The sequence below is a fragment of the Ciconia boyciana genome, chromosome 1, assembly GCF_034638445.1.
Source record: "Ciconia boyciana chromosome 1, ASM3463844v1, whole genome shotgun sequence".
Classification (NCBI taxonomy): domain Eukaryota; kingdom Metazoa; phylum Chordata; class Aves; order Ciconiiformes; family Ciconiidae; genus Ciconia; species Ciconia boyciana.
Window position 1 is genome coordinate 174219314 of NC_132934.1, and position 25283 is coordinate 174244596.

Here is a 25283-nt window from a genome sequence, read left to right on the forward strand (position 1 = left end):
ACCATCTCAGCCTCCAAATTGCAAAGTAGGTTGAGTGGATTCAGTTGCTACTTAGAGCAATCAAGAGAAGAAGTTGAAATGAAAGCAAACCGGGGAAAAATGAAAACCTTGGCATGAGCAGCAACAGTGTTTATTCTCGAGTCAGTTGGCTTGCATGGACTCAAGTGCAGAATAATTCAGGTAAGCATCGTGTAAAGAGTTCACCAGAAATCGGGTAGCTTTGTGGGGTTTTGAATATCAGTCTTTGGGAGCATTTTAAAGAACAGTTTTGGGAAGAGGTTTGGGTACTTGAAACCAAGCAATAGCACATTTGTAATCTGAACAAGTTTTTTGGATTTCTTCTCCCTCCCCCCTCCCCAACTAGCTGTCTCATCTTTATACTATGCATTATCTGATAGAATAGTGAATGGGATGATGCTTTAGTGAAACTGAGTTGCGGTTACTGAGATAAAACGTTTAGATGGTCAGTACTTTGTTCTCTTGAGTACTTGTGTTATTGCTTATAACAGCTTAAGGATGAAAGTACGAACTGAAACATTTGAGGCATTATGTTGAATTTATAGCTTTTCACTTTTTATTGCGTACAAGCTGATGAATGCATTTTGTTTTCTGTGTTGGGTGAGGAGCATAGGCTAAGTAGCCTTATGGAGAACCATTATTCTTCAAACTGAACTGTGATGCATTTGTCTGAAATATAGAGTATTACATTGTTAGAGTTTTCCAGAGCTGCATGGGAGGTATGTTAAGTGATTAAAACAGGAACAGTAAGTAAAATAAATTGGAAATACTCCATTTTGTGGAATTTCTCTATTGAACTGTTTGGCTTTGCCCTTTCATATGTCTGTTTTAGCAAGCTGAAATATTCTGATGTAGAAGCTGTACCATAATCTAGCTGTCATTTTCTTAAAATAAATAAATAAAAATAAAGTTTTTAAAAAAATCAGTTCTTGCAATCGTGTCCTAGTTTGCAGTTCAATTCTTAAATATCTCTTCTGTAGTTTGTTAAGATTTTATATACTGCCATCTCTTAATTTGCAGTGCATTGAGTCTGGTACATTTCATCTTGCTCAGTTGTTGGTAGGTTGTAGCAGGACAGGACCTTGTAGAAAGTAGTTGCGTTTTTTTCTTCTTGGTGGCTATGTCACTGTATAACCCAAGAAATATTCATCCTCTGCCTTGCCCCAATGTCTAGACTTTATAATCCATAGTTTATAGAGCAGTTATACATTTCTTGAGTTTGAGGTAGCAACTTTTTCTTGAAGTGGAAAACATCATTAAAAACTGGAATTAATGATTGAACTATTTCTGCTAGTTGACCTTGCAACATGTTTCCTGTGTAGATGTTTAAGCCTGTGTGTTGTCAGAACAGGGTCTTTTCTTAAGAATTTTTCCTGTGAGTGTTTGAGGTTCGGTATCAGTGGCCTGACAGGAAAGTTGTGAAAGTCTCTGTTTCCTCAGGTTGGGAGGTAGTGAAAACTCTGCTCTGCTTTTCACTAGCAATGTCTGAAATCCATTTAAGAAGTTGTTGTTGTTGTTGTTTTGGAGCTGCTTTTGCTCTTAGTTTCTTTGCCTACATTAATAAACCTCTTCATTTTGCAGGGAGCTGATAGCTAATGGTCAGATACACTTTTTTTATTTACCCCCATCCTGTTTAGAGGAACTGTATGAGGTGTTACTGGCCTGTCTGAGCAGAGCACCTACCTGTCTGGCTGTTAAAATCCACGGCTATCTTAAAACCTGAAGTAATCCTGCAAATATGACCAAGAGCAAAGCCAGCCACTTAAGTTTAGGTGTGAGAGTTGGAAAAGTCTAGGGAATAAATATTGTGCAACTCCTGTTTCAAGGTGGGGAATATGTAATTGAGTTAACTCACCTGTTTTTTTTGCACCAACCTTCTGAACCATTTCATTACAGGATAGGAGACACTACCATTTTACTCTGACTTCTTCCTGCTTTTACTCTGTTAGGGTATTGTTTCACACCTTTAGATCCGATGTTAAGCTAGGACTTGTCTGTCTGTCTTGAAATGAGGAAACTTTCTTTGTTCCTTTTCTAGCCTCTCTTTCTTAAATCTTGGTGTTTTCACAGGTGCCCTTCCCTTCCATTGAATATGGCAAGGTGTGCGCATGAGACTTTCAAAAGTTTTCCTCTAATCACTTATCAGACAGCTCTTTGACAAAGGAGGTGATTAATGTTAGTTGCTTAAAATGCCAGGGGAATTTTGGAAGGGAGGGTTTAACAACAGAAATACAGGTCCTCAGAACTGTATGATTTGCACACTTCACGAGGTAGCACATGTGACTAATCCATCCCACTGTAAAGTCTGCGACTCAAATGATGTAAACAGCTTTGTTTCATACCCTAAAATAGCCACCCTCTTATTCTGACTTTCCTGTAAATTTTACTACTGTGAATTGAACACTATTCCTAGGACTGTCTGCATGTTTAGGGGCACAGTAGCTGAATGTAAATTTTTGTACATAGCAGTAGAAAGGCAATTTTCATTCCCTTGTTATGCAGCTTCTATTTAGTAAACCCTGGAGTGACTCAGTTTTCGTGTTCTAACATGTGATATGTAAGACTTGAAATAGTGAGAAGTAGTTTCGTCAGTTATTTATAGAAACATGAGTTATAGTGATTAATATATCCAAACTCAATACTGTATTTCCAAGAACTGTTGGGCTGAAATACCTTTGGGAAACATCACCTCTAGATTCAAAATTAATTTTGTAGTCTATGTTTAGCTAGCACAAGCAGTGTGTAAGCAAAGACCGTGTAAGAGTTAGCCAAAGAAGGTTGTCACAGGGTTTCCTGTTGCTGTTTTGGTTAGTGCAACATGGGGCTCTACTGAGACCATCTACTAATAGTATGACGCATAGGGAACTGAGGGGAAGTAAATCAGGAGTAGAGAATAATTCAGACTATCTGTTATCCAGGGCTCCCAGCCCATAGTGCTGTTCTTGGAGGAGAGCAGGGGTGGTGCCTAATGCTGGGTGGGTGAACTTGAAGACAATTATTTCTGTGCCAGGCTATGGAAGCAGGGTCTGATACCTGTGTATGATGGTGAGTCCAGTTTGCTCACTGAGGCTTACAGATGTCAGGGGGCTGTTGTAGATCATTAGCATAGGGGCAGCTTTGATCACCAAAAAGGCCAATTCTAGCTTGGTGGATTATCATTCAGCACAGAGTATTTGATATGAAAAGTGCTGATTGAGATGGTGTAGCTGGTAGACTGGTGTAGCTGAAACTTCAGTAAGACGTAGTCTGCCTCCCTTGCAGATTTCTTCTTTTGTGCAAGCCAAATGTGGGGAGATGGACTGCAGCTGGCAAACGGCAATCACCTGCAACTAACTTACCACTGCAAACATAGTGAACACTTAACCTGCTGGGCTTTCCTTTCATCTAACTCATTTTAGGGTCTTTGTACTGCAGCATGGAAATTCTTCACAGGATGAAGGTTTGAGTGTAGCTACTGCTGTGTTGATGTAGCAGTCTTCCCTGTGATGAAGACGAAGCTGCAGACACAGCTCCCCATATTTGATGCTGTCTTCCCAAGAAGCCTGTAGTTGTGTGTCACCCTGTTGACATTGCATGGAAGGATTTGTGGCAGATAATGTACCCATTGCTAGACGAGATCTGTGCACCTACTTTACTACTGCAAATGCAAAATGCTGAAATATTTCTGAAAGTGGCTCAAGTACTTCTGAAAGATAAATGTCCTTTCCTCTGGCAATAGTCAGTAGAGAGGTCTGCTTGGTGTCCTCTTAAGATGACCTCCCAGTAAAGGTTCCCTGTATCCTCTTCTTGCCTCTTCCAGCAACATAAGCTACTATTAAAATTGCTGTGTAAATATATTTCTACATGGCAACTGGGGAGATCAGCTCCTTTCAGGTCATTGTGCTAGGAACTGAGTCAGCCCTCTGTTTGCAAAGGCTCTGTTCCTTCAGCTGGAGATGCTGATGAAACATGAGGACATTTGGCCCCATTTGTGCAAGTGAAGTGTCTACTTCTTGAGGCATAGGAAAGAGGCTGCATAAGAAGACCAGAACATTGCCTTCAATGAAATATTCACCTGTGAGCTCATCATGCCATTTAAAACGGCACTAAATGGAGCATTGTGCTCTGCTAAAGCAACATCTGTGCTTTTAGGGGTATTACATCAGATCGCCCCTGTAAGACTAATGTAGGCAAAGCAAACCCTATTGCTGTCTATTTTAGAGGCTAACTATTACTACATTTTTCTCTTAGCTTTTCAGAAAGTTTAGCTTTTATTCTGAGCTTCCAGCTGAGCACTTTATGAATGCTATGAATTCTTCTTGGTGGTGTATAGTGCAAATTTCACAGCACTGTGTTACAAGAAAACAACTGGTCACTTCTGTATTCAAGGTGAAGCTCACACACAGCACGCTTTGCCTTCTAAAGCTTCCCAGCAAATGCTCCTGCAGGTTTGGTTGTACACTAGACAGTCTTAATAAAGCCTTTTTTTTTTTTTTCCCTCCAAAGATGACTGATTTTGACCACCCCATCTGCTTTTTCTTTCCTTCAGTGATGGGGAGGGAAAGAAAAGAACATCAACCGTCTGCAGCAGTGAATCTCTAAATGCTGTGGGGGCCACGCTCACACCTCGCCGCATCTCCTGGCGGCGGAGAATATTCCTGCAGGTAGCTTCACCTATGAATAAATCTCCTTCCAAGATGCAGCATCCAGGTCTGTGTGTGCTTTTAAAGAAAATAAACAAGCAGTTGTTACTGAATAGTTATTAATATAGTGAACTGCAACATGTGAAAATATGAAGGGGACAAGGGAGTCAGCTTGATGCGATATTCTTGCTAGAACCTCACTAGAGAACAGTTGTGCTCAGTTGGCTTTAGGTCTTTGTTGCTTTGAACAGAGGATTCGGTCATCAAAATCAAATGAATTGCAATCTGCTGTGGCTGCACTGGTAGCAAGGAAATGAAGAACTGCCTCTTGCTGACAAAGATATCCTCTTTAACAGCAGATTTTTACCCTAGCCTGCTTACATAATAGCAGTGTTTGCAGAAAATGGTACATTTTCTGCCTTGTTCTTGTACTGCACATAGCACCTGTTGAGTGTGTTAATAATTCTTATAGCTTTAGTTCATTTAAGGTAGAAACCTGTGAAATACCTGAAATCCTGCTACGTTGATATAGTCCCGTTAGTGGAATTCACGACCATAGGTAAATGAAAAACTCTATATTTAGTGACCATAAAGTGCTATAGCACTGCGTATAGTGCAGCTTAGCAAATGGAAAAAGTTGCTTTTCGTATAGAGCCTGTGGTAAATCACATCAGTAAACAAGCTCAGCTGTAAAGGAGACTTTATGGATAAATGCCTCTCTCTAACTCTAGAAGGAGCTAGCAGGGGAAAAGTTTGAAATACTGGGTGACCCTTTATTTAGCTTTATTTCATTTCAATATAACTTTAATTTAAATAAAATGCTTTATTTAAAAATAATTCTCTACTGTTGAACTGCATTTTCTCTGTCTTTGGAATCAGCACCTCACTGCTGAATGTGGAAGACAGCTATTTTTGTTCTGCTGTGACTTAGATTTTCGTGATATGTCAAGCAATCTGAGTTTCCTGTAATAGCTTTCTGATTCTTTGCAGATGGTCATGACGGAAGTGAATTGTTACCATTATCCCCTCTTGCTCCACCCTTGGAGGAGGACCCTCTTGTTCTAGTATTGCAAAATGAGGATGGTCCAGATAAAACTGAAGAGAGGAAAAACTCAGAAGAACTACAAAGTCTGTGGAGAAAAGCCATCCATCAACAAATTCTGTTACTTCGAATGGAAAAAGAAAACCAGAAGCTGGAAGGTTAGCTATTTAGAAAATACCCCTAAAAACTATTACAAATTCTGCTTCCTGAAGCTGAAAACTGTACTGGTGTTGGGCCCCTCAAACAGAGGTGTGGTTCTGTAACTTTTCGGTTAACAGTGCTAGAAAGAAACGTGTTGGCCCAGTCCTATCTCACAGTCTATCAGGTTCTCTGTCCACCTGCCAACTCTTAGTTAGTCACCTTAGTTAAAGAAGAAAGTGGTAACTTTTCCTTTTTTAGTGCACGTTAGACAAAGGTTGCTACAGTCTCTGTTCTAGCTGACTAAGTCTAGAATTCTAATGTGAAGTGGAGTCAGGAGAATGGATGCTGTGTGAACACTTAGGTATGGTAAACCTTACCCTCTATATCTCGTTTCAGTCCTTTGCAGCACATGACATTTCTGTCCAGGCTTTCTGTCCTTCATTAACCACATCACAGTGGTATTTTATAAATATTTGAATCCAAATGTGATTTTTGAGCAACCGGCTCTTGAGGTATGTCAAAAAGTTCTTTCTTCAGAAGATGAGCACTGTACACTGAAAATTGAGTGCTGTTACTGAATCTGAAGTTGGCCATGCTGACTTGTCAGCTGCCTGAGCTTCTGGCTAAGATATTTTATTATGACTGGTCAAGATTTGCGCAAATGAAAGAGAGGATGCAATGTCTATCCTAGCGTATAGAAGTTCTTCAGTATAATAGACTAATAGCTTTCGGTGCAAGTTGAAAATTTAAAATGTCCTCTCTGCAATTGCTGCCCTCATCTTCTCCTGTATGGTGTGTAACCTCATTATATGGTAGTCTAATTCTTCAAACAAAACATAATGATCTTGTTAAGGTCAGTTAACTATTTTTCCTTCTTTAGTGGTCCTTACTGAGAAGGCAGGAGGAGAAGAGAAAAACAGTAGGACAGAAGTCTTTCTGTGTCCCTACCTTTGAATGTATTTCTTACACATGTAGCATATTTCTCTATGCACTCTCTCTACAGTTTGTCTCCCTGTTGACACACACTTATGTGGAAACTCCTAGATTCATAGGGAACATCTACAGAGAAGTCTGTTTTAACTTCAGCCAAGGTCTTCGTTTGTTGGTTTAGGAAATGTTCAATCTACTGTTGTGGGGTGGGGAAGCTGGATGCCTGCTGTAGTGACTAATTTCATGTTATTCCCTCTGGTAGTATGAGCTGCTGAGGGACAATCTTTTTTCTGTACCCTCCCTGCGTGGCTGGAGGTACTGAAAACTGTTAAATCAGTCCAGTTCCTTAAGACTCAGTTGGAGGTTATTTCCATTCTGTAACTGATACGTAGAAAGTAAGTTCTGCCTGCCTGATCATTTGTGGTGAAAACAGGAGTGTCAGCAGTGGATACTCCAAACTGGTACCCATCTGCCAGCCCACATCTTGGTTTGTGCTCCAAGGAGCATGTCTCCATTCTTGTATGCAGGTTCATAAGTACTGCTAGTGAAACTGGTGCTCTGGCTAGCTAGAATTCATAATCTTATTTTCAAAGAGTGAAAAGTAACCTGTCTTAACACCTATCTCTAGGCTTCCTTCCTGTAACATGGGCCATTTTGCGAACAGGATATATGCAGAACTGATACATTCCAAACAAGCGCTGGTTCGGGCAGTGGTTGGCATCCTAGCCTACAATTAAATGTAGATCTCAGGAATGGGAAAGGTAATAACAGAAATGCAGCCATTTCTCTACTTGAATCCAGGTTCCTAGCTGTGAATTTATTCAGCTGTATATGACTGGTTTAAGACTAGAATTGCTGTGGAATTGTTTTCAGTGGTTTTCTGTTAATGTTTTGTTGATTTTTATTTGCAAAATATTAATAGAACCTCTTTTCCTGTTCCTTTTGCTGTCGAGGAGACTTGAATACTATTAGCTCTTTGTTTTACAGAAGGTAAGTTCTGTGAATTGCACAAACTTGTTTATTTTTTTTTCTGAGCAGCTAAAAGCTACTTTTTCCAGTAGATCACCTAGAAATATAAGAACTACAAAACATAGCAGGCCACCTTGCAATGATTAGGAAGAACATTAACAAGGATGGTTGTAAGCAACCAAGGTTGGCATAGGAGGTAGGGCAAGTATGATCAACAGGCAAGCTTGCTGACTTTCAGTAGGGTTAACGGCAGAGCCAAAGTACCGTTCAGTGAATGATAACCCATGCACTTAATTCTGGAGTTTGTTGTCACACTGAAATATGTTACTGTTGTCTTAAATCTGTCACATACTGCTTATGAGAATGAGCATTCTCAAATGAAATGGTGCAGCAATAGGGTAGCTTTTAAAATCGCCTCAATTGGACTGCAAATTCTTGTGGTGACATCACATTCCTGTTTTTATGGAAGTGTACTGCACCTTGCAAAATAGTTGCTTCTTACAAGGTCCCCTGTAGTCTTGAATAGATAGGTCTCACTGGTGTAACGTAACAGCTTTTGGAAATATATTGTCACCTACATTTTTGGAGTGGGCTAGGCAATGATCTTACGGATTCACCTGATTTTGGCTGTATCCAAAGTGTGCTGATTAGGCGAAGGAACTGATTGTCTTGTTTTGCAGGTTATATAATAACTTAGTGAGAGTTTGCTTTCACCTAGAGATGATGGTGGGGAGGAGGGTACATCTGTAAGAGGAAGGTGTCTCCTGAAAGGAGCAAGTACTGCACACGGATCAAGGCAAATTTGGGATAAACTCAATTGCAGCTTTCAGAGGTCATGTTGTGAAATGTACAGTTCAGTCCAATGGTAATTAAACCCGTCTCTATAAATTAAGACACATTCAGGTCTTGATTCCAGTTTTTTACACCAGTAGTATGAGGACTTGGAGTGTTTTTCTGCATGCATATCATGTATAATAATATAACCACAGTTAATTTCTCAGTAAAGGAAAAGAAAGCTGCTCCTCCATGAAATTCCAGAATAACTCTGCAGCTTTATTTCAGAAATAGTGAGTCCTCTGCAATAAATATCTTATGCAAGGTAGCGCACGATATGCAGCAAACCTTTTAAGTATACAGCAACGTGAGTTCTGTGCTTCAGCACAGATGTACCTTTCTGGATATGGTTCATGTTGATTCATTCTATTTACTTCCAGTCACCCTGATGATGCCAGGTAGCAGTGCCAGGAGCTCTTATGACTCTGTCAAGGGACATGTAAAAACTGGGACCAGTGTGACAGACTTTGGCTTAGAAGACTTGCCTAGTTTGCTTGCCTAAATCTCTAATATAAACATTCATATGTTTGGGACTTCCCATACTAAAGCAATTGTAATGTTCCATATAAACAAGAGAAAAATGATTAAAGGTGTTTTTGCAGTTGAAAGAAGCAGCAGATGTGGTGAAGTTGACTGTGTTGAGTGGGTTTTTCTTCTTGCCCCAAGCCTTAAAAACTGTTTTCATGTCCTTCATGAATTACTAATGTTCATGGTTCAGTAATAGAAGTTAAATTGTTACCTTCAGCATGTTATGACAAAAGACTGGCCCCATCTCAGCTATTAACTGATAAATTGTAGAAAGTGTATTTATTCCTAGTCATATTATCAGATGGATATATCTAACTTGAATGGGTTTTGCATCTTTGATGTCTCTTGTAATTTTCTGATGTTCTGGTTTTCCATGTGCTCTTCCTTTGTGTTCTGTGCTCTAGCAAGCAGAGATGAGCTCCAATCAAGAAAAGTTAAACTGGACTATGAGGAAGTTGGTACATGTCAGAAAGATGTCATAAATGTTTGGGATAAGAAGTTACTAAACTGCAGAGCCAAAATCAGATGTGACATGGAAGATATTCATTCCACTTTGAAAGAAGGTATTTATGTAGGATAGCTTTTAACTATGAAGTCTGAAGATTTTTGTTGTTGTTTTTGTTGCCTTTTGATACGAAAGGAAATCTGCCAGCAATACACTTTTTCCAATAGCACAAAATCATGAAAAAATTGCCTTCTTTTTGCAAACGCACCCATCTCCTGCTGCCAAACAGAAAATAGTTTCTGCTGTGTCTACAGCTTACAATGTCAGCAATGCAGAAACATGTATCATCATACTCCTGAAAGTAGCATCTTGTGCCGATGTATTATTACAATGAAGATTGAACTTGGAGCTTCTGCAGCTAACGCTGTGACCTTCTGGTTTCTGGTCTGTGGCTCCTATCCAATTGACTGAGTTTCAGATGCTCTGATTTTACTTACTTACTGAGAAGGCAGGACCATAATGTCTAATGTGGACTGTGCCCAAAACCTAGGGGAATCGCAACCAAGGTTCAGAGAGTCAAAAGGACCACATCTTGTGGAGTCTGGACTATGGTCATTTAATATTTTATTTCCTCGAGTGAAGGCTGGGGATTTTGGCTTAAAGTAGGTCTTCCTGTGGCCTAGCCATAGGCCAGAAGGGGAGCCAGAGGGCCCTGTTAGTATAATGTGGATGTAGAGTCAGACGGCACCGCTGTGCCCTCCTCCCTCATCTCTGTATTACAGATGCTGAAAAATAAAATTTCAGTGTAATCTGGCTGTGGTACAGAAAGGAAGTTTAAATTGCTACCAAAGAAAATCATGATAGAAATAAGGCGGTTCCTGTTAGTGACCTGCAGAAGACTGCCAACAAACGTCTTTCCTTGCTGCCCTATCTTCTGCTGCTGGACTGCAGTTCGGAGTTGGGAACAAGGATATGCTTTTTCTAATTTGTATTCTTGTTAAATAATTATTTCTCTGGAAAGTATTAGCAGAGTTGACAATTTATTTTGACTTTCAAAGGTCGGTTTACAGAGTCAGGGGGATATATGCGAAAGTACAAAAGTAGTATTTTAATTTAGTTTATGCTTTCACAGGTGCTTGACTGACTTGAGAGAAATGCTGTCTTTCAATATGAGTGGTTCTGTGTCCTTCCTGTGGTACGCAGCATTAATGCTTTTAGGTTTGAACTGAGCATTTTGTAGTCTGTACATCTTTCTCCAAGCCTATGGACTCCAAGCCTATGAACAGCCCTTTGGGAAGGAGGAGGTGGACCTCCCTGTATTTTACACCTCTGAATTTAGTTCAGCCTTTCTAAACAGGACAGTCTGCATTCTGTGTGTAGTCGTGCATCTTTTCCTGCTGGAGGCTAACAGCTCAGAGGTGGCAAAACAAGTGATGTCTGTACCTTGGTTGCCCAATGTACTGCTCAGTGTAATTACCGTAAGTTTGTAGTTAACGTTTAGTTAGTGGGACTGAACTGTGGCTACTGAGGGAATACACTGCAGAGTGGACAACTTCTGAAGCTAACTGTTTGTAAGGGTTCCTCCAGGGTGGTTCGGCCAAGATTCTGACAGGCAACGATTCTGACAGGCAAGATTATGACAAAGCAAATTCTTGTATTGTAGCACTAAAAATGTGCCCCTGCTTAGGCCTCTTGTTTTTTCACTGACCTGCAGGTGTACCAAAAAGTCGTCGGGGAGAAATTTGGCAGTTTTTGGCTGTGCAACATCGAGTCAGACACAGACTGCCAAACAAGCAGCAGCCTCCTGACATCTCTTACAAAGAACTTCTGAAACAACTGACTGCTCAACAGCACGCCATCCTCGTAGATCTAGGTACATCTGTTTGTAGCTGGGAGATTATTCTGACTAGTTTCATGTGTCTGAGTTGGAAACACACCATTCTTAATGGAATCTGTTGCTGGAGATAGATGCTGCTGTATTAGCACCACTTTGTATGTTGTCAGGATACATTCTGTGTATGCCACTTAGCATCCTCTAAGCAAATGATTTCTTAGGTTATGCTGTTTGTATTTATGCTCTTCTACATCTGTCTGAAAAGAGAAATCAAGCAGTCGCTTCTGCAAGTTCTATGCAGACGAGAATATGAAATGAGCTCAGTGGATACAGTCTAAAATCAGTGGTAAATTACGGATTGATCTGACTAAAATCAACCTGCATATGAAAGCAAAGAGAAAAGGTCTATGGGAAGAGAGAAGTGCTGGTTGTCAGATGGATCTGGGTATTTTTTTATGAGAAGAATTGAATATCAACTGCTCTTCTCTTTTTACATCAGGACGGACATTCCCTACGCATCCTTACTTTTCTGCCCACCTGGGAGCAGGACAGCTATCACTTTTTAATCTCCTGAAAGCATACTCTTTGCTGGACAAAGAAGTGGGTTATTGTCAAGGTATAAGCTTTGTAGCTGGAGTGCTGCTTCTACATATGAGTGAGGAACAGGCCTTTGAAATGCTGAAATTCCTCATGTATGACCTTGGCTTCCGTAAACAGTACAGGCCAGACATGATGTCGCTGCAGGTAAGTCAGTCCTTCTAAAGCAAACCAGAGTTTTAAATTAGTTTTGAGCTCTCAGAGGTTGCTCATGTTCTCCAGGGTCTTATGAAGCTTATTATGTTGTTTTGGAGGTTATGAGGTGCATGAAAATGTTATTGTCAAACCTCTCTCCGATTCTGAATTTGCAAACGGAGAAGTTCAGAACTTTCAGACTTTTCCTGTCATACATCCCCATCATCTCCTGTTTGGAAACTCTGCTTTCTCTGCTATTTTTCTCTTCCTTTTCTTTTCCTCACTTCTCTCTCTTCCTTATGCCAAAACCCTGATATGCATGCATCTTTATAGATGGAGTTTAAGAATAAATTTGATTTTGTTTTTCTTCAGTCCATAAGCACTTAGATGTAGATTTTTCTCTTGTAACTCCAAGTCAAATCAATAGTGACACCCAGTGTCCAGTCAATGTACTCTACAGGCATTTGTACTCGTGGCTGCTCTGTCTTGCCTCATCATTTGCACCTCTTTTCTCTCATCGTCCTCTACCCCACCACCCTCAACACAGAGAGGAAACAGACGAATTTTTAATCTTTTAGTTTGCTTCTGAAACGATGCATGCTCTGCAATAGTAGACTTTTAACAGCTAGCTATAGATACTCAAGGCTGCTTAGGAAGGAGACAAAATCTTTCAGATCTGTATCAACTTCAGGGTTTGGAGTTTGAGAAATCTTTCACCTTGAGATGCAACTGTCCACTGACTTAAATAACTGTATGCTATAAGCCCCTAATATTATAAAGGGATATACCACTGCTGAGTTAAAGCTTGTAATCCACAGAGGAGAAAGAGGAAAAATAAGAGGCAGATACAAAAGTCTCATTTTTTTTTCATGCTCCGTGCATAGCAAACATTTACAATTAAGTAAAAACTTAAGGGGGAATTTCAGTCCACTTTTCATGACCAGTCACTTCAGGTGCTTATTTGGCAAATGTCCAGAACAATAGAATAGACTGTAGTTATAAAGAAATTGTATGTGCTTATTCTGAAAATTATGAAAAGGAGTGTTTTACTGTGAATGTAAGTATGCTATAACAAGTTCGTCGTGATGAATTAAGGGTGAACAGCCATAAAGAGCATCATTCTGCCTCTTTCCTGTCCCATTTCCGCCCCCCTCCCCCCAAATAAGTTTTGAACCAGTGGGCAGTCAAAGTGTGGTAAATGCATGGTTGTGAGATTTTTTTCCCCTAGAAGATGCTCTCTTACTGTTTGTATGTTATGCTGCAGTTGTAGACTTTCAATAACATCTGATGGTTTGAGAGCATTCAGATGTCCAGGATTTCACCTTTTGACTTAAATGAGTCTGAAACTTTCATTGTCAAGCTCTTAGGAAGAATGCTTTTTAAGTTTGAGAAGGTTTACCACTTGTAGTACTATTTGCCCTTTAAATGAAATGACCTCTCTTTCCCCACAGTTTGCTCCTAGGCAGTTATCCTGTTCTAGACAAAAGTACAAGTTTTGTCTGCTTGAGACAAACTAGACTATTGAAGATGACTTAGAGAATCTCACTAAGGCCTAACCCTTTGGTTTGGTTTTTAACAGGAGTAGAGCACTTGCAAATTCTTTTGCGATTACAGTACTGAAACACAAGTAAGCTTATATACAGAATTAGCTTCTGTCCTGTAGAAGAAAAATGTTGGATGTTTCTTTAGGATAATGAAAACGTATTTGACTTATATTTTTAATTGTTGTCTGGAAAAAGTAGTAATCTAGATCCTTAGTTCATAATGAACTCATCCAATTCATTTACTGCATCTATGGTACTATTCTAATTTCACATGTAAATGTGTTTTGTATCAACGCTGTCCAAACTGTGCTTAATTAGTATCTTTGGCAATTAAAGCAAGGAGTCAAAGGTATGCACAAATTTAGCTAATTTGCATGAATGAGAAGTGATCTGTCTGCTTGCGGACACTGCTGACCTATAGATAGTTTCAAGTGCAGTCAGTTTTTGGTGGGGAAGAATCATGACCACTAAAAGTAGGAAAGTAACTGGATCCAATAAGTCAATTTCTTATTGAGGAATGGATTCACCTTAAGCATAAGGTACTGTTGACAGCAAAATTGGACCTGACAGCTTATCAATATATGTCTGCTTCTCATCTTCTGCTTTCTGAGAGAAGCATTGCTCTGTGCTGTGAGTGACTTACTGTGGAATATAAACTATCAAAATTGCAAGGAAATAATTTGCCACAGAGTGATATTTTTAGCAATGAATAGCAACTTTTAACCACTTTGCTTTGCAACCTTTTACAGGTTGTATAGCAGCACTTTTTGCATCAGTATCTTAAATTTCTCTGGACCACTGGCATGTGGGAGGTGTGCTGGGAAATATGTATGTGGTACACCTCTATTGACCCACCATCTCTAATGTACTCTGCGGGTACAGAAGCTGTCTGAAGTGATGATTGTAGCATAGGAGTTTTAAATGCAGCAAAAATATGGCTAAGATTCGAAGGTTGAAAGCTGAAATGTGTAAATTTAGCCAGAAGTAGTTCAACTCTAATGGAGAGTTTTGGCATCTTGGAAGAGGTACTTCTACTTTCATTGCTGCAAGACTGAGTTCTGGTTTGTTGATAAAGTTAGATCAATGTATTCTCTTCTTACCTTAAGCCTGTGAATCTGAAATGATACTTCATTAATAATCAGGTTCAAACTGTTCTTTGTTATTGACTACTGTGTTGGTTTTAATTCATTAGGGGTGGGTTGTTTATACCTGAGTAGATATCACTCGATGCCCTAGGCAACAATTAAGCTTCATTTTACAGTGCATCTGTACTGGAGTTAATTTCCCTTGAGTGAAATGGGAATGGTTTGGAAAACTGAGTAAAGCTGAACTTTTCTTTTTCTACTTCCTTCCCCACCAACCCCCTCATGCACTGTAGATTCAGATGTATCAGCTCTCAAGGCTTCTTCATGATTATCACAGAGACCTGTATAATCATCTTGAAGAAAATGAAATCAGTCCCAGTCTTTATGCTGCACCGTGGTTTCTTACACTGTTCGCATCTCAGTTTCCATTAGGATTTGTAGCCAGAGTATTTGGTAAGAAAGTTTATTCTATTGCAATAATGAACAGAACAATGTTGTCCATTGTGTTTTGAAACTCTCAGGGAGTAGTTTTCTACATACTAGGGACATTTGGGGTGACTATCGTGGGTGGCAAGTAGCAATGCTGTTCATGGTGGGATGTCAGCTTCTTTTCAAAGAGGAAAATCGAAATGTATTCTTCGAAACATCAAACTTGAGGAATTAAGTATGTGTGCTGTTATTAGACAAGAGACTTCTGAAGTGTGAACAGCAGGAAGTTTATTGTTGCAAACATATTTTATGCATCAAGCATTCAGTTTATGTCTATAGAAAAGTTAATCTTGTTGAACTTGCAAATTGAAAAAAGAGAATGCATTGGTTTTCAAGAAAGTGTTTCTGAGTAACTGATTCTAAAGTGCTTTCTGATAAAAATTCAAATAAACTTGAACTTAAAGGCTGTTTCAGGTATTCATGTATATATTGAACAGTTTCCTAGTCTTAGTATGCCTCTTACTCCATTTAGATAGTTTTTTCATTATATGCTCCTCTTCAGATAACTTCTAGCACAGAAGCTTAAATATTGATTGTGCCTTGTAGTGTTTACAGTATCAGCATGTCAAGTACTTGGTTTTGTATTCTTTTATTGTCAATAAGAACTGCCAGCTTAATAAAATCTCTAGTAATGCAGCCTTTTTTTTGTTAATTTATTTATTAATGTAAAACTCGCTGCGCTCAGATATGCACCAAGAAGCTAGGAGCGTATGTCATGTACTTCCTCTTAAATCAGACATTTTTCCATTTGATTTTTCTGTTTTCATATGGCACCTTTTGTCTTTTCTTAAAAATTCAACCTGACTTTTGTCTCATGTTTTATTACTGGAGTGTGTTAGGTTTTTAATTTGTTTGGTTGGTTGGTTTTGGTTTTCATTTTTTTTTGACCTAGTGATTTCTCCATTACAGCATTTTTTTCCTTTTACAGCAAACTTTTTCTGGCTGCTCTTTAGCTGAACAAATGATTGATGTATCTGTTTTTCAGTGGTATTCACATGATTGGTACCTCTCTTTCCCAGTGGGATTATTGAATTCTGGAACACTCAAGCATTTTGGGTTTTTTTCTTTTTGATTTTTTTTCCAAGGCTAAAGTGTTATTTTCTTTTTTTGTCTTCAGTAGGCTTTGAATTTGGAACATGAATTTTTAAGGGGGGGGGAGCTCAGTGTTAATTTCTCTGTAAATGAGCTGAGCAAGGCATGTTCCCATTTTAAAACTCAAAAGTCACTATGTTGTTTTACTTCCTAATGCTTTGGATTCCTGTATCTTCAGTGTCTTATGGGCCATTGTCACATACCGGGAACAGGTGGTTAATGTCTACCCATCACAATTACGTACTTACATTTACGCTGCTTGAATGTGCATCATAGACTTGAGAAAGGAGACTTTTAGGAACTGTGTATGAGTGAGGTGGCTGCCTCACCAGTGTCCTGGTGCTACCCTGTGATACTGGATTAGAGCCAGGGATGACGTTTCAGTGTCAGGATCAGAAGTTGAGTTTGTTCAGTTGCGTAGCCCTGCTCTCGGTGATGTGACAGAGCCCGTGCTGTGTTCTGAACTGCTCATGTGCTGTGTTCATCTCAGTAACTGCAAGTCCACCGCTGCTACTGAGACCGAGTTTCTAGTTACTATGATCACGTTCCCAGTTTCTGTGCAGTCTGTGTCTACTGACTTCTGCAGAGCCCGGACTTTCCCCTCACATCCACATAATTATACCTCAAAGTAAGGGTTTGGGGCTTAAATTGTAGCCAATGTGATCACTACTATGGATTTTGAAAATAATATGATTGGTTATGGAATCTTCATGGTTGTTTTTTAAGGACTAGCTTCTGCCTGTAGAAAACAGTAAAACATCAGTATGTTGTTTTGTGATCTGCTTCCCAATTGCTTTTCAGCAGTCATAGATGCACTTAAAAACAGTTAGCAGTTAGTTAACACTCTATAGTCTACAGTAATGAAATGCTTATTGCAGATAACTGTTACAGACATAACAAGCATGCGGTATTTTCTTTAATGCTTTCTCACATCTGTAAGATGACAGAAAATGCTTTTATATGCTTTAACCTCATGTTGAAATAAGACAGATTGCACTTCTGAACTGAATAAATCTGTAATATGATTGATTAAAAAGAAAAACATCCCTGCAAATATATATATATTTATCCAATGACTTCAGCTCTCGTTTTCAAGATATTTTAATGATTTTCTTTTTTAGACATTATTTTTCTTCAAGGAACGGAAGTCATATTTAAAGTAGCACTGAGCTTACTTAGCAGTCAAGAAACATCTATAATGGGATGTGACAGTTTTGAGAACATTGTTGATTTTCTTAAAACCACTATTCCAGATATGACTCAGCCTCAAATGGAAAAAATTATTACCCAGGTAAGGTTGTCTTTCTCTTTACTTTTTTTCCCCCCATTTAGTTTACTGTAAAAGAATAATGCCTAAGGTATATGTAAAAGTCTTCTCAGTATGTTCCTTTTGGTTTCAAATGCAAAGGAGTCATCTTCCCAGTAACTTGTAAAGAAATACGATATGAGCTAATTTCAATGGGTTTTGAACTGCAATTTTAGCAAGACTTCAGTTGCTACCTCAAGGTTTAGTACAAAGGTTCTTTTGTGCCCCAACTATTGGGAAAACATGACTTTGCTTATAAATTTCATGTCACCATCAGAAGGGTGAAATGTTTTACAAACCTAAACCCAGCTGTTGCTCTCTGCTAGCGGGTGAGCGGTCCAACAGTTTGTGACAGGAAGCACAACTTGCCATGGTGGGAAGAGGCAGCATCTCCTCCTGATCCTTCAAACTTCTGACTGCACAGGGCCGGGTACCCCCATAGGAACTTTTCTGACACCTCCAACTTAAAATCCTACAAGTTAGGAGGCTGATGAGGCCCTGTTTTCATGATCTGTATTAAAATCAAGGTCAAGCAAACTTTTGCTGTTCTGTTGCGGGGGCGGCTTCTGTCCTCCTGGGGATCACTCTTAGGGTGCCCTCATGCAACTTCCCCTTCTCACCTCAACCCTGTCCTTGGAGGGATCACATTTGGCAGGTGCTTGGTGCCAGAGGTAAAAGCCCCTCAGGACTGATCCCTGCCTTTCTTAGGTAAGGGAAAGGAGGACTGGAGTAGTGTTATTTCATCAGTATCATTGCAACTTCGTGGCAAAGGGCGAGAATAAAAGAGAGACAAAGAATTGCTGATGCTGATATAGGAAAAGCTTCTTGTGAAATACTGTCAGTGGCTGGGATCTTCATCTCTCTACATCATCTTCCTCTGCATTGAAGCTGCAAATTAAAAATGAGCTTCGGTCTAGTACCTTAACTGTAAACCTGTGAGTAGTTTTACCCCTTCAGGTAGCAGTTCGGAGATAAGAGAAGAGCTCTAGAAAACCATCTCCATATGCAGGAATGCAGTTAACACTGATGCATTCCTATGGCTTGGTTAATGCGTGAACGTTTCAGGTGGTGTCGGTTAAGAACTCATTTTTTAGACAATGTGTAAATCTTCATTTCCTCATTGCACTGATTGTGATTGCCATGCTAAACCTCTGTCAGGCACTTCAGCATCTGTCTTCACAACTCACTGATTCTGGCAATGATAGAGATGGTAGTTCAATATTTTTGATACTATTAGAAATTGATTCTCTGTCCTGTGGTCTGCATGGGTTGCAGAGCAATCCTGCTGTGGTGAGCATGTGCTCAAAGACCACTTTGCACAAGTGGTTTTGTGCAAAGCCAGGTCTGATTGAGTAAAGAATAGGTTATGTTGCCTGAGCGGAGGTGGATGTGGTTATACGCAGGTCAGCTCAGCTCTGAGAGGAAGGTCGCCTGCTTGCCTGTGGTGTGGTCTCATGCTGAGCAGCTTTCTGGATCTGCATTCACGTGTAGACTGCCTATATCGTATTGCTCCTACCTAGGCTGGCTGCAGGTGGAGTCATTTGGCTGTCCCAGCATTGTAATTCTCAGAACCGTCCTCTTATAGCAGATAATGAAAGAAAAATGTAGACGTTATGCAGGACTATAATATACAGATGAAGAACTGACTGGGTAGCTACATAGAGGAAAATGGCATTTGCCCAGCTTGAACACCATATGTAATTTAAAGTTTTACCTCATTGAATTACCTGAAGAACAGTGAACGTAATGCAGAACTTGTTTTGTTGGGGGACCTGTGTGTGTCTTCTGTTGGTGTAATGTTTGTGATCTCTAGAACAAGGAACAGAATTAATGTCACTGTAGACATCCTTCCTTCCTAGTTTAAACTATTTGTAACTTTCAGAAGCTGAGAGACTGTGACTAGATGTATAAACAGATAAGGGTCATATGGTCCCATCACTGTTAGATGCTCAGTTCCATAGTCTTCACAATGCTTTGTCGCCAAAGCATCTCAGTAAGAAAATAGCATATCTTCATGCAGAGACAGAGCACAGGGAAACTGTAACCATGAAGAGTATTTTCATAAAAGTCTATAAATGGGCACTTGGAGTCAAGAGATTCAGTTCTGAGGGTGGAGAACTGATGACTCCTGGATTATTCTTCCTCATTGTGTGATCCTGCTCCCATCACAAGCTGGTGAGACTTGAATTTAAAAATTTCTTCTTGAACGTCTTAATACTCCTGAGCAAGAGATTATAAGACTTGGTCATATTATAAAATTCTTGGATTAAATAAGACTTTTCTGCTGATACATCTCATAGTAAGAGATGGTATCTGGTAATTGTAAAAGTGATGATCCATTTTATTCTGAAGTCTATGATTTATTATGCCTACAATAAGATGCTAAAATGCTCTTACTGTAGACTTCCCCTTAAAATACTTTCTTGAGAGGAACAGGAAAAAACATTAAGTTAATCAAGCAGAGTAGCTTGATTAACTTAGCCAAACATCCATGTGGAATAAGTGTTCTCTATTGTAGTTAAAAATTGTTTTTTCTCTCATGGCAGGTGTTCGAGATGGATATTTCAAAACAGCTCCATGCCTACGAAGTAGAGTACCACGTTCTTCAGGATGAACTGCAGGAAAATGTGAATCCCTCTGATGAAGGTGAACCCCTGGAGAAGCTGGAGAGGGCAAACAGTCATCTGAAGAGGCAAAACATGGATTTGTTGGAGAAGCTACAGGTAAATGACTTAGACTACAAACTCATGGAGATCTCATTTCTATGATTCAGCTAATAGAGAAGTAAGTGTATTTTTTAAATGTACATGAGAAGTCTCCTAACTGCAAGACCTTATGCAGTTGAGTAGTTCTCTCAGTTACAGTGATTTACTTCTGTTAGACATATTTTTGGCTGCTTTGGCATTCCTTGCACTTCTCCTTCTTGATTTAGATTTCTTTTTCTCAAAATATCTCTACCCTTATCTCCCATAAAATCTGTCGGCAAAATTTGTGTATCTTGCTGAAAAATAAGTTCTCTGTCCCTTCATCTCTTTGCTTCCCTATTGGAAAGTTTTAAGAAATAATTCATAGTGCAGTAGGCTTGCTTTCTCCAGACCTTTGTAGGCAGTATCATTCTGTTTCCTTCTGCTGAAGCTCATAGTCCTACTTTTGAAAGGTCGTCTCTCCTAGCAGACTTGAATGCAGCTGAATGCCCACCAGATTTTGCCCGATAAAGTCATGCTTTAAAAAAATCTTCTCTTCTTCTTTCATTATGCACCCTTTCTCCCATAGCCTAGCCAAGACTTGTTTCAGGTTTCAATATGTATTGTCTTGCATTTTCCTGAAAGACAAGCTCTTCTTTTTGCATCACCAGGCCATTCATTGTTATATTTGTTAATTTGAACAAGCGTTGGGAAGAGCTCAGAGAGCACCTTCAGCTTCTGAAACCTGAAAATAGAAGCCAGAAAAAAACGAAAGATCAAATCCTCATTATTTTTGTGTTTATGGGCTAAGGGTGCTATGCTGTGTTCTTCTGATATTGAAAGCAGGGATCACTTTCTTTTTTACTATTATTATTTTTGCTTTATTATTTTTATTTATTTACTGCTAACTGGGCTTTTACCTCTGTTCTGAAAGTGCACCAAGGGCATGGAATAATTATGAATTACTGATTGAAAAGGCTCTATCAAAGCTCTTCTGTTCTTCCAGAGTGCCGTACTGTAATGCATCTTCCTCAGTTTCTTAACCTCTTCATCTTTTTGTTTGTATAGCTTCTTCATTCATCTGCTTGGGCCCTTTCCTAGGAACAGTCACCATTCCCCCAGTTCCCACAGAGAGGTGTTTGCTACTGCTGAGGTCCAGGGTTTCTGATTACTAGTCAGTGTTTTCTTTCCCAGAGGAAGCTGTAGGTCTTTTACTGGAGAATAAGGAAAACTGTCTGCTTCTAGACTTAACGTTGAGGTTCTCTTTCCCTCTAACCTCTCCATCCTGCTAATTTACTTTATTACATAGAGTTCCCATTGCTCTATCACTGTCAGACAAGTAATTTCTTCCAGTGCTACTCCAGCTGCTGATTTCCTTTTTCTCCCTGCAGCTCCAGTTCCTTATTACTCTCAACTGTCCCTTGCTTGCTGCAACTTGCATGTCTCCTTCCCATGATCTGGCCACTGTAAGGAGATTCTGTGTATGATACGCAGTAGGCATTCCTTGCATCATCTGCCTACACAGATGTCTTTTAGAAACATGTAATTAAGTTCTTTCCTTAACATATAGCATATCATAATACAAAAAAAGTTATTCAGAATGTCTCAATTTATTATAAAGATAATGTTATTGTTTACAGGTTGCTCATGCTAAAATTCAGAGTCTGGAATCCAGCCTGGAGACTATTTTGACTCGAGAGAACAAAATGAAGACTGTAATTCAGTCCCTGGAACAGGAGAAGATAACATATCAAAAGACTCTTGAGCAGATAATGAAGTATTTGCCAGCAGAAGCATTGTCTGACTGTGAACTGCTCCTAAAGGAAGTAAACTACAATCCCAATAATAAAATAAAATAAGGAGTAAGCCATAAACCAGGGTTTTCTAGGCAGCATTTCTTCAAAAAAAGGGAAAGAAAAGATGAGTATGCTGCTTTCAAAGGACTTAGCAATAGGCAACGGTATTATCCAAAACTAGTGCTGGGACACTCATAGCTTCAGATGGGCCTTCAAATGTCAGTATGCAAATTCAGGATATTAATTTTTTTATGATTGTGTAAATAAATCACAATGGGGAAATAAAGGATTCTCACGTGTAATTATGATGAGTAGATGTATATTTAGAGTTGACCTAAAGGAAAAGAGAAATTTCAGTAGTCAAAGCCAAGATAATGGTGATCTACAAATTCACTCTGGATGTGCTTGTCTTGTAGTGAAATGAGGATAGCGTGTCTTTATATATATGTATGTTGAATAATACTTGAAGAAAAAAAAGAAGAATGTAATTTTCCCTCCAAAGAGCAGCATGTTTCACATCTTCTGTGGAAAATCTGTGTGAACTCATGCGTGCCTCCCTTTTAATTCTACTGACATTGTGCGCACAGACCAATAAGCAGAATAAGTATCATGACTTGGTTTGTACAGAAAGAGCTCAATCTAGTGCCATCCACTGCCTGGGCTGTACTGGTCAGCAGTGTAATTCCACATGCATGTTGGAACTGGAAACAAAAAGCATCACGTCATAGCTCCGCCTCCGTAGCTCAGAGGTAAGAAACAGGTATCTATACACACTCATAGAACCTGTAAAGACAAGAGCTAACGGTGACTGCTACGTCCTTCCCGGCCTGTTTGCCTCCACCTGTCCTGGGGTTGGTCATGATGACAGGAGGAAGGAAGCAAGGCTGTGGGGTGGTATTTATTCTGATGTTAATTTTCCGCAGGAGACTTGCTGTCGTAAGAGTGAGTTAGGTGTGTAAGAGGTTCTCATTTAACCAAAGAAATACTACAAGAAGCCTTGTCTTATCATAGTGGGAGCCAGAAAGCTGTTCTTAAATTTTATTTGAAGAGAAAATTGAGGGAGGCTGCAGGAAGTTGAGCGTAAGTGCACGAGAGAGGACCAAGCAAGTTTCAAATATTATGTACCTTTCAGTTTTCACATACACAGTGGATATACATTTCAAAGGGGATTCTGAAGTACAGGTGCAGTTTTAATAATGCTTTCCAGGTTATTCCTGTTTTAATACTGCTTTGTGGTCTTCTTTTTGAAACAAAAGTCATGAATTTGTGTGTTCTGGGCAGAAGGTAGGTAAGCTCTGATCATTTCAAGGGAGAAAATATGTTTATAAAGGTATAAAAAGATGCATATGGATTTGAAAACGTTTTTGAGTGGAATTTTTGAGAAGGCTTAGACAACTGTGTAATAGACACATATTTTGGAGTGCATGTCTGAACTGTTTATTGAGTGTTACAGTGGCTCATGTTATCTCTTACCATTTATACTGTATTTCAGAAAACACTTATTTTTTTCAGTAAGAAAAACAGTTAAGCAAAGTGCCAAGTCCAGCAGTGTCTTTACGCATAAGACTGTCCCAATTTAGAAAGCAATGACTGAGTATCACTGCTCTCTAAGTATTATGCTTTATGTTAACATAAAAATGAGGAACAACAATGCTGATTTGGTGCACGCTGCTGTGGAACTTAGGGGCTTGGGGGTCTCCTGTTCTTTTTTGTTGTTGTTTTTTACTTCTATGGTGTTTTATTTGATTAAAGATACTGATTTACTTAACAGTCTTTCTTTTTACAGTTGGGGTGCAAGGTCTTAACACTGTGTATAAAATTATGTGGAATCTGTCTCGATATTTCAAGAATATTGTATTGTACTAGGTGGGAAAATGCCAAGTGAAAAGGCAGTTCTTTGCAGTTTTGTTCGGAGTAAGTTTTAGCTGATGTGTACATACAAAACCAATCCCAGGAACTGCAGTAGTGTGTATTACAACGAATCAAGGTTATTCAGATACTTTTTTTTTTTTTTTTTTTAAGATGCACTGGATGTGCTTTATCCTCTGTTTCACTTACAAAATTTTTCATGTAATGCCTGGAGAAATTCCAATAAATGTCATTGCTGCATTTCCCATGGCCTCTGGCTAGTTTTATTTTTCTACACTTCAAGTACCAATCTCATTCTCAGTAGTACTGTTTACATGAAAGATTAAAAGGATCTGTTTGGTTTCCTTGTGGGGGAAAAAAGCCACAGGATTTGTAGAAGGACATGGGGAGGACAGAAATTCTTATTGGGAAAAATAGTCCTGCATTGTTCTTAAAAGAAGATGAAATGATTAAAAGGTATTTTTCCTCTGTAGCAGTTCATTTAGTACATATGCATGTTGAGAATAGTAATTCAGTGAGCTCTACGCTGTAGATCTACGATCTAGCTTGGGAGGAGGAGACCATATCAACAAGTAGGAATAAACTACAGAAATAAAGCCACAATGAGGTAAGTGCCTCATGACATTAGGACGTTTGTGATAGCATTTGTATTCTGGACTCAAGTGTGGCTTGTAACTGGGTGTCTCTAGGGTATCTAGCTTGATGTCTGCACTCAAACAGGAATGCTCCAGACCATCTTCAGATGAATAACCAGCAAGATGATCTAGAAGACTGTGAACGGCATGTGGTGTTTGTGTCCATCTATTGTTCTCTCGCTGTCTGTCGTATAGATAGCTTTACAGCTGTTCTGTTCTGGTTGCAGTTGTGCAGCTGTGAAGGGGAAAGTTTAAGGTGCAATGGGCCAGAGACAGAGCTGCAAGGATGTTTTCTTGGGAGAAGGGTTCCTCGGTTTGGACAAATTGGCTCATTTATTCCTGTATCTTGTTTTTCTGTTTGGAAAAAAAGTTTTTAGAACAAAGCTATTGTTCTATCTGAGCTAAGCACAACAGCACTCTCAGTTTTTGCAGTCAACTTGCGGAGAATTAACTTGGGAGGAAAAAGTATCTGCTCTTTTCAGGAACAGCTAACTTAGACTGGTTTCTGCTGGCAGAGGGCTTTTTTAAAAGTGTGGGAAGAGATCCATTCTTTTAGCTAGCAAACTAGCTTGTAAATGAAGAGTACTACTTGCCAGGAATACCGTTGAAATAGGTCAGTCTGGTAAGAAGGGCTAACATAGGGAACTCTCTGGTATTTGCATCTTTTATGGATGGGAAACTTGGGCAG

The 25283-nt window shown here is 39.3% G+C and overlaps 1 protein-coding gene across 1 annotated transcript in view; it reads left to right on the forward strand.

Moving 5' to 3' along the window:
- TBC1D4 (TBC1 domain family member 4) overlaps positions 1–24204 on the forward strand; it is a 117211-nt gene extending 93007 nt beyond the window's left edge. The window contains exons 12-20 of the mRNA XM_072850057.1: positions 4547–4707; positions 5631–5840; positions 9489–9647; positions 11244–11402; positions 11863–12107; positions 15018–15177; positions 17427–17596; positions 20158–20334; positions 21936–24204. Coding sequence (XP_072706158.1) covers positions 4547–4707; positions 5631–5840; positions 9489–9647; positions 11244–11402; positions 11863–12107; positions 15018–15177; positions 17427–17596; positions 20158–20334; positions 21936–22154 — 1660 coding nt within the window. The 3' untranslated portion in view covers positions 22155–24204. The remainder of the gene's footprint in view (positions 1–4546; positions 4708–5630; positions 5841–9488; positions 9648–11243; positions 11403–11862; positions 12108–15017; positions 15178–17426; positions 17597–20157; positions 20335–21935) is intronic.
- The last annotated feature ends 1079 nt before the right edge of the window (positions 24205–25283 follow it).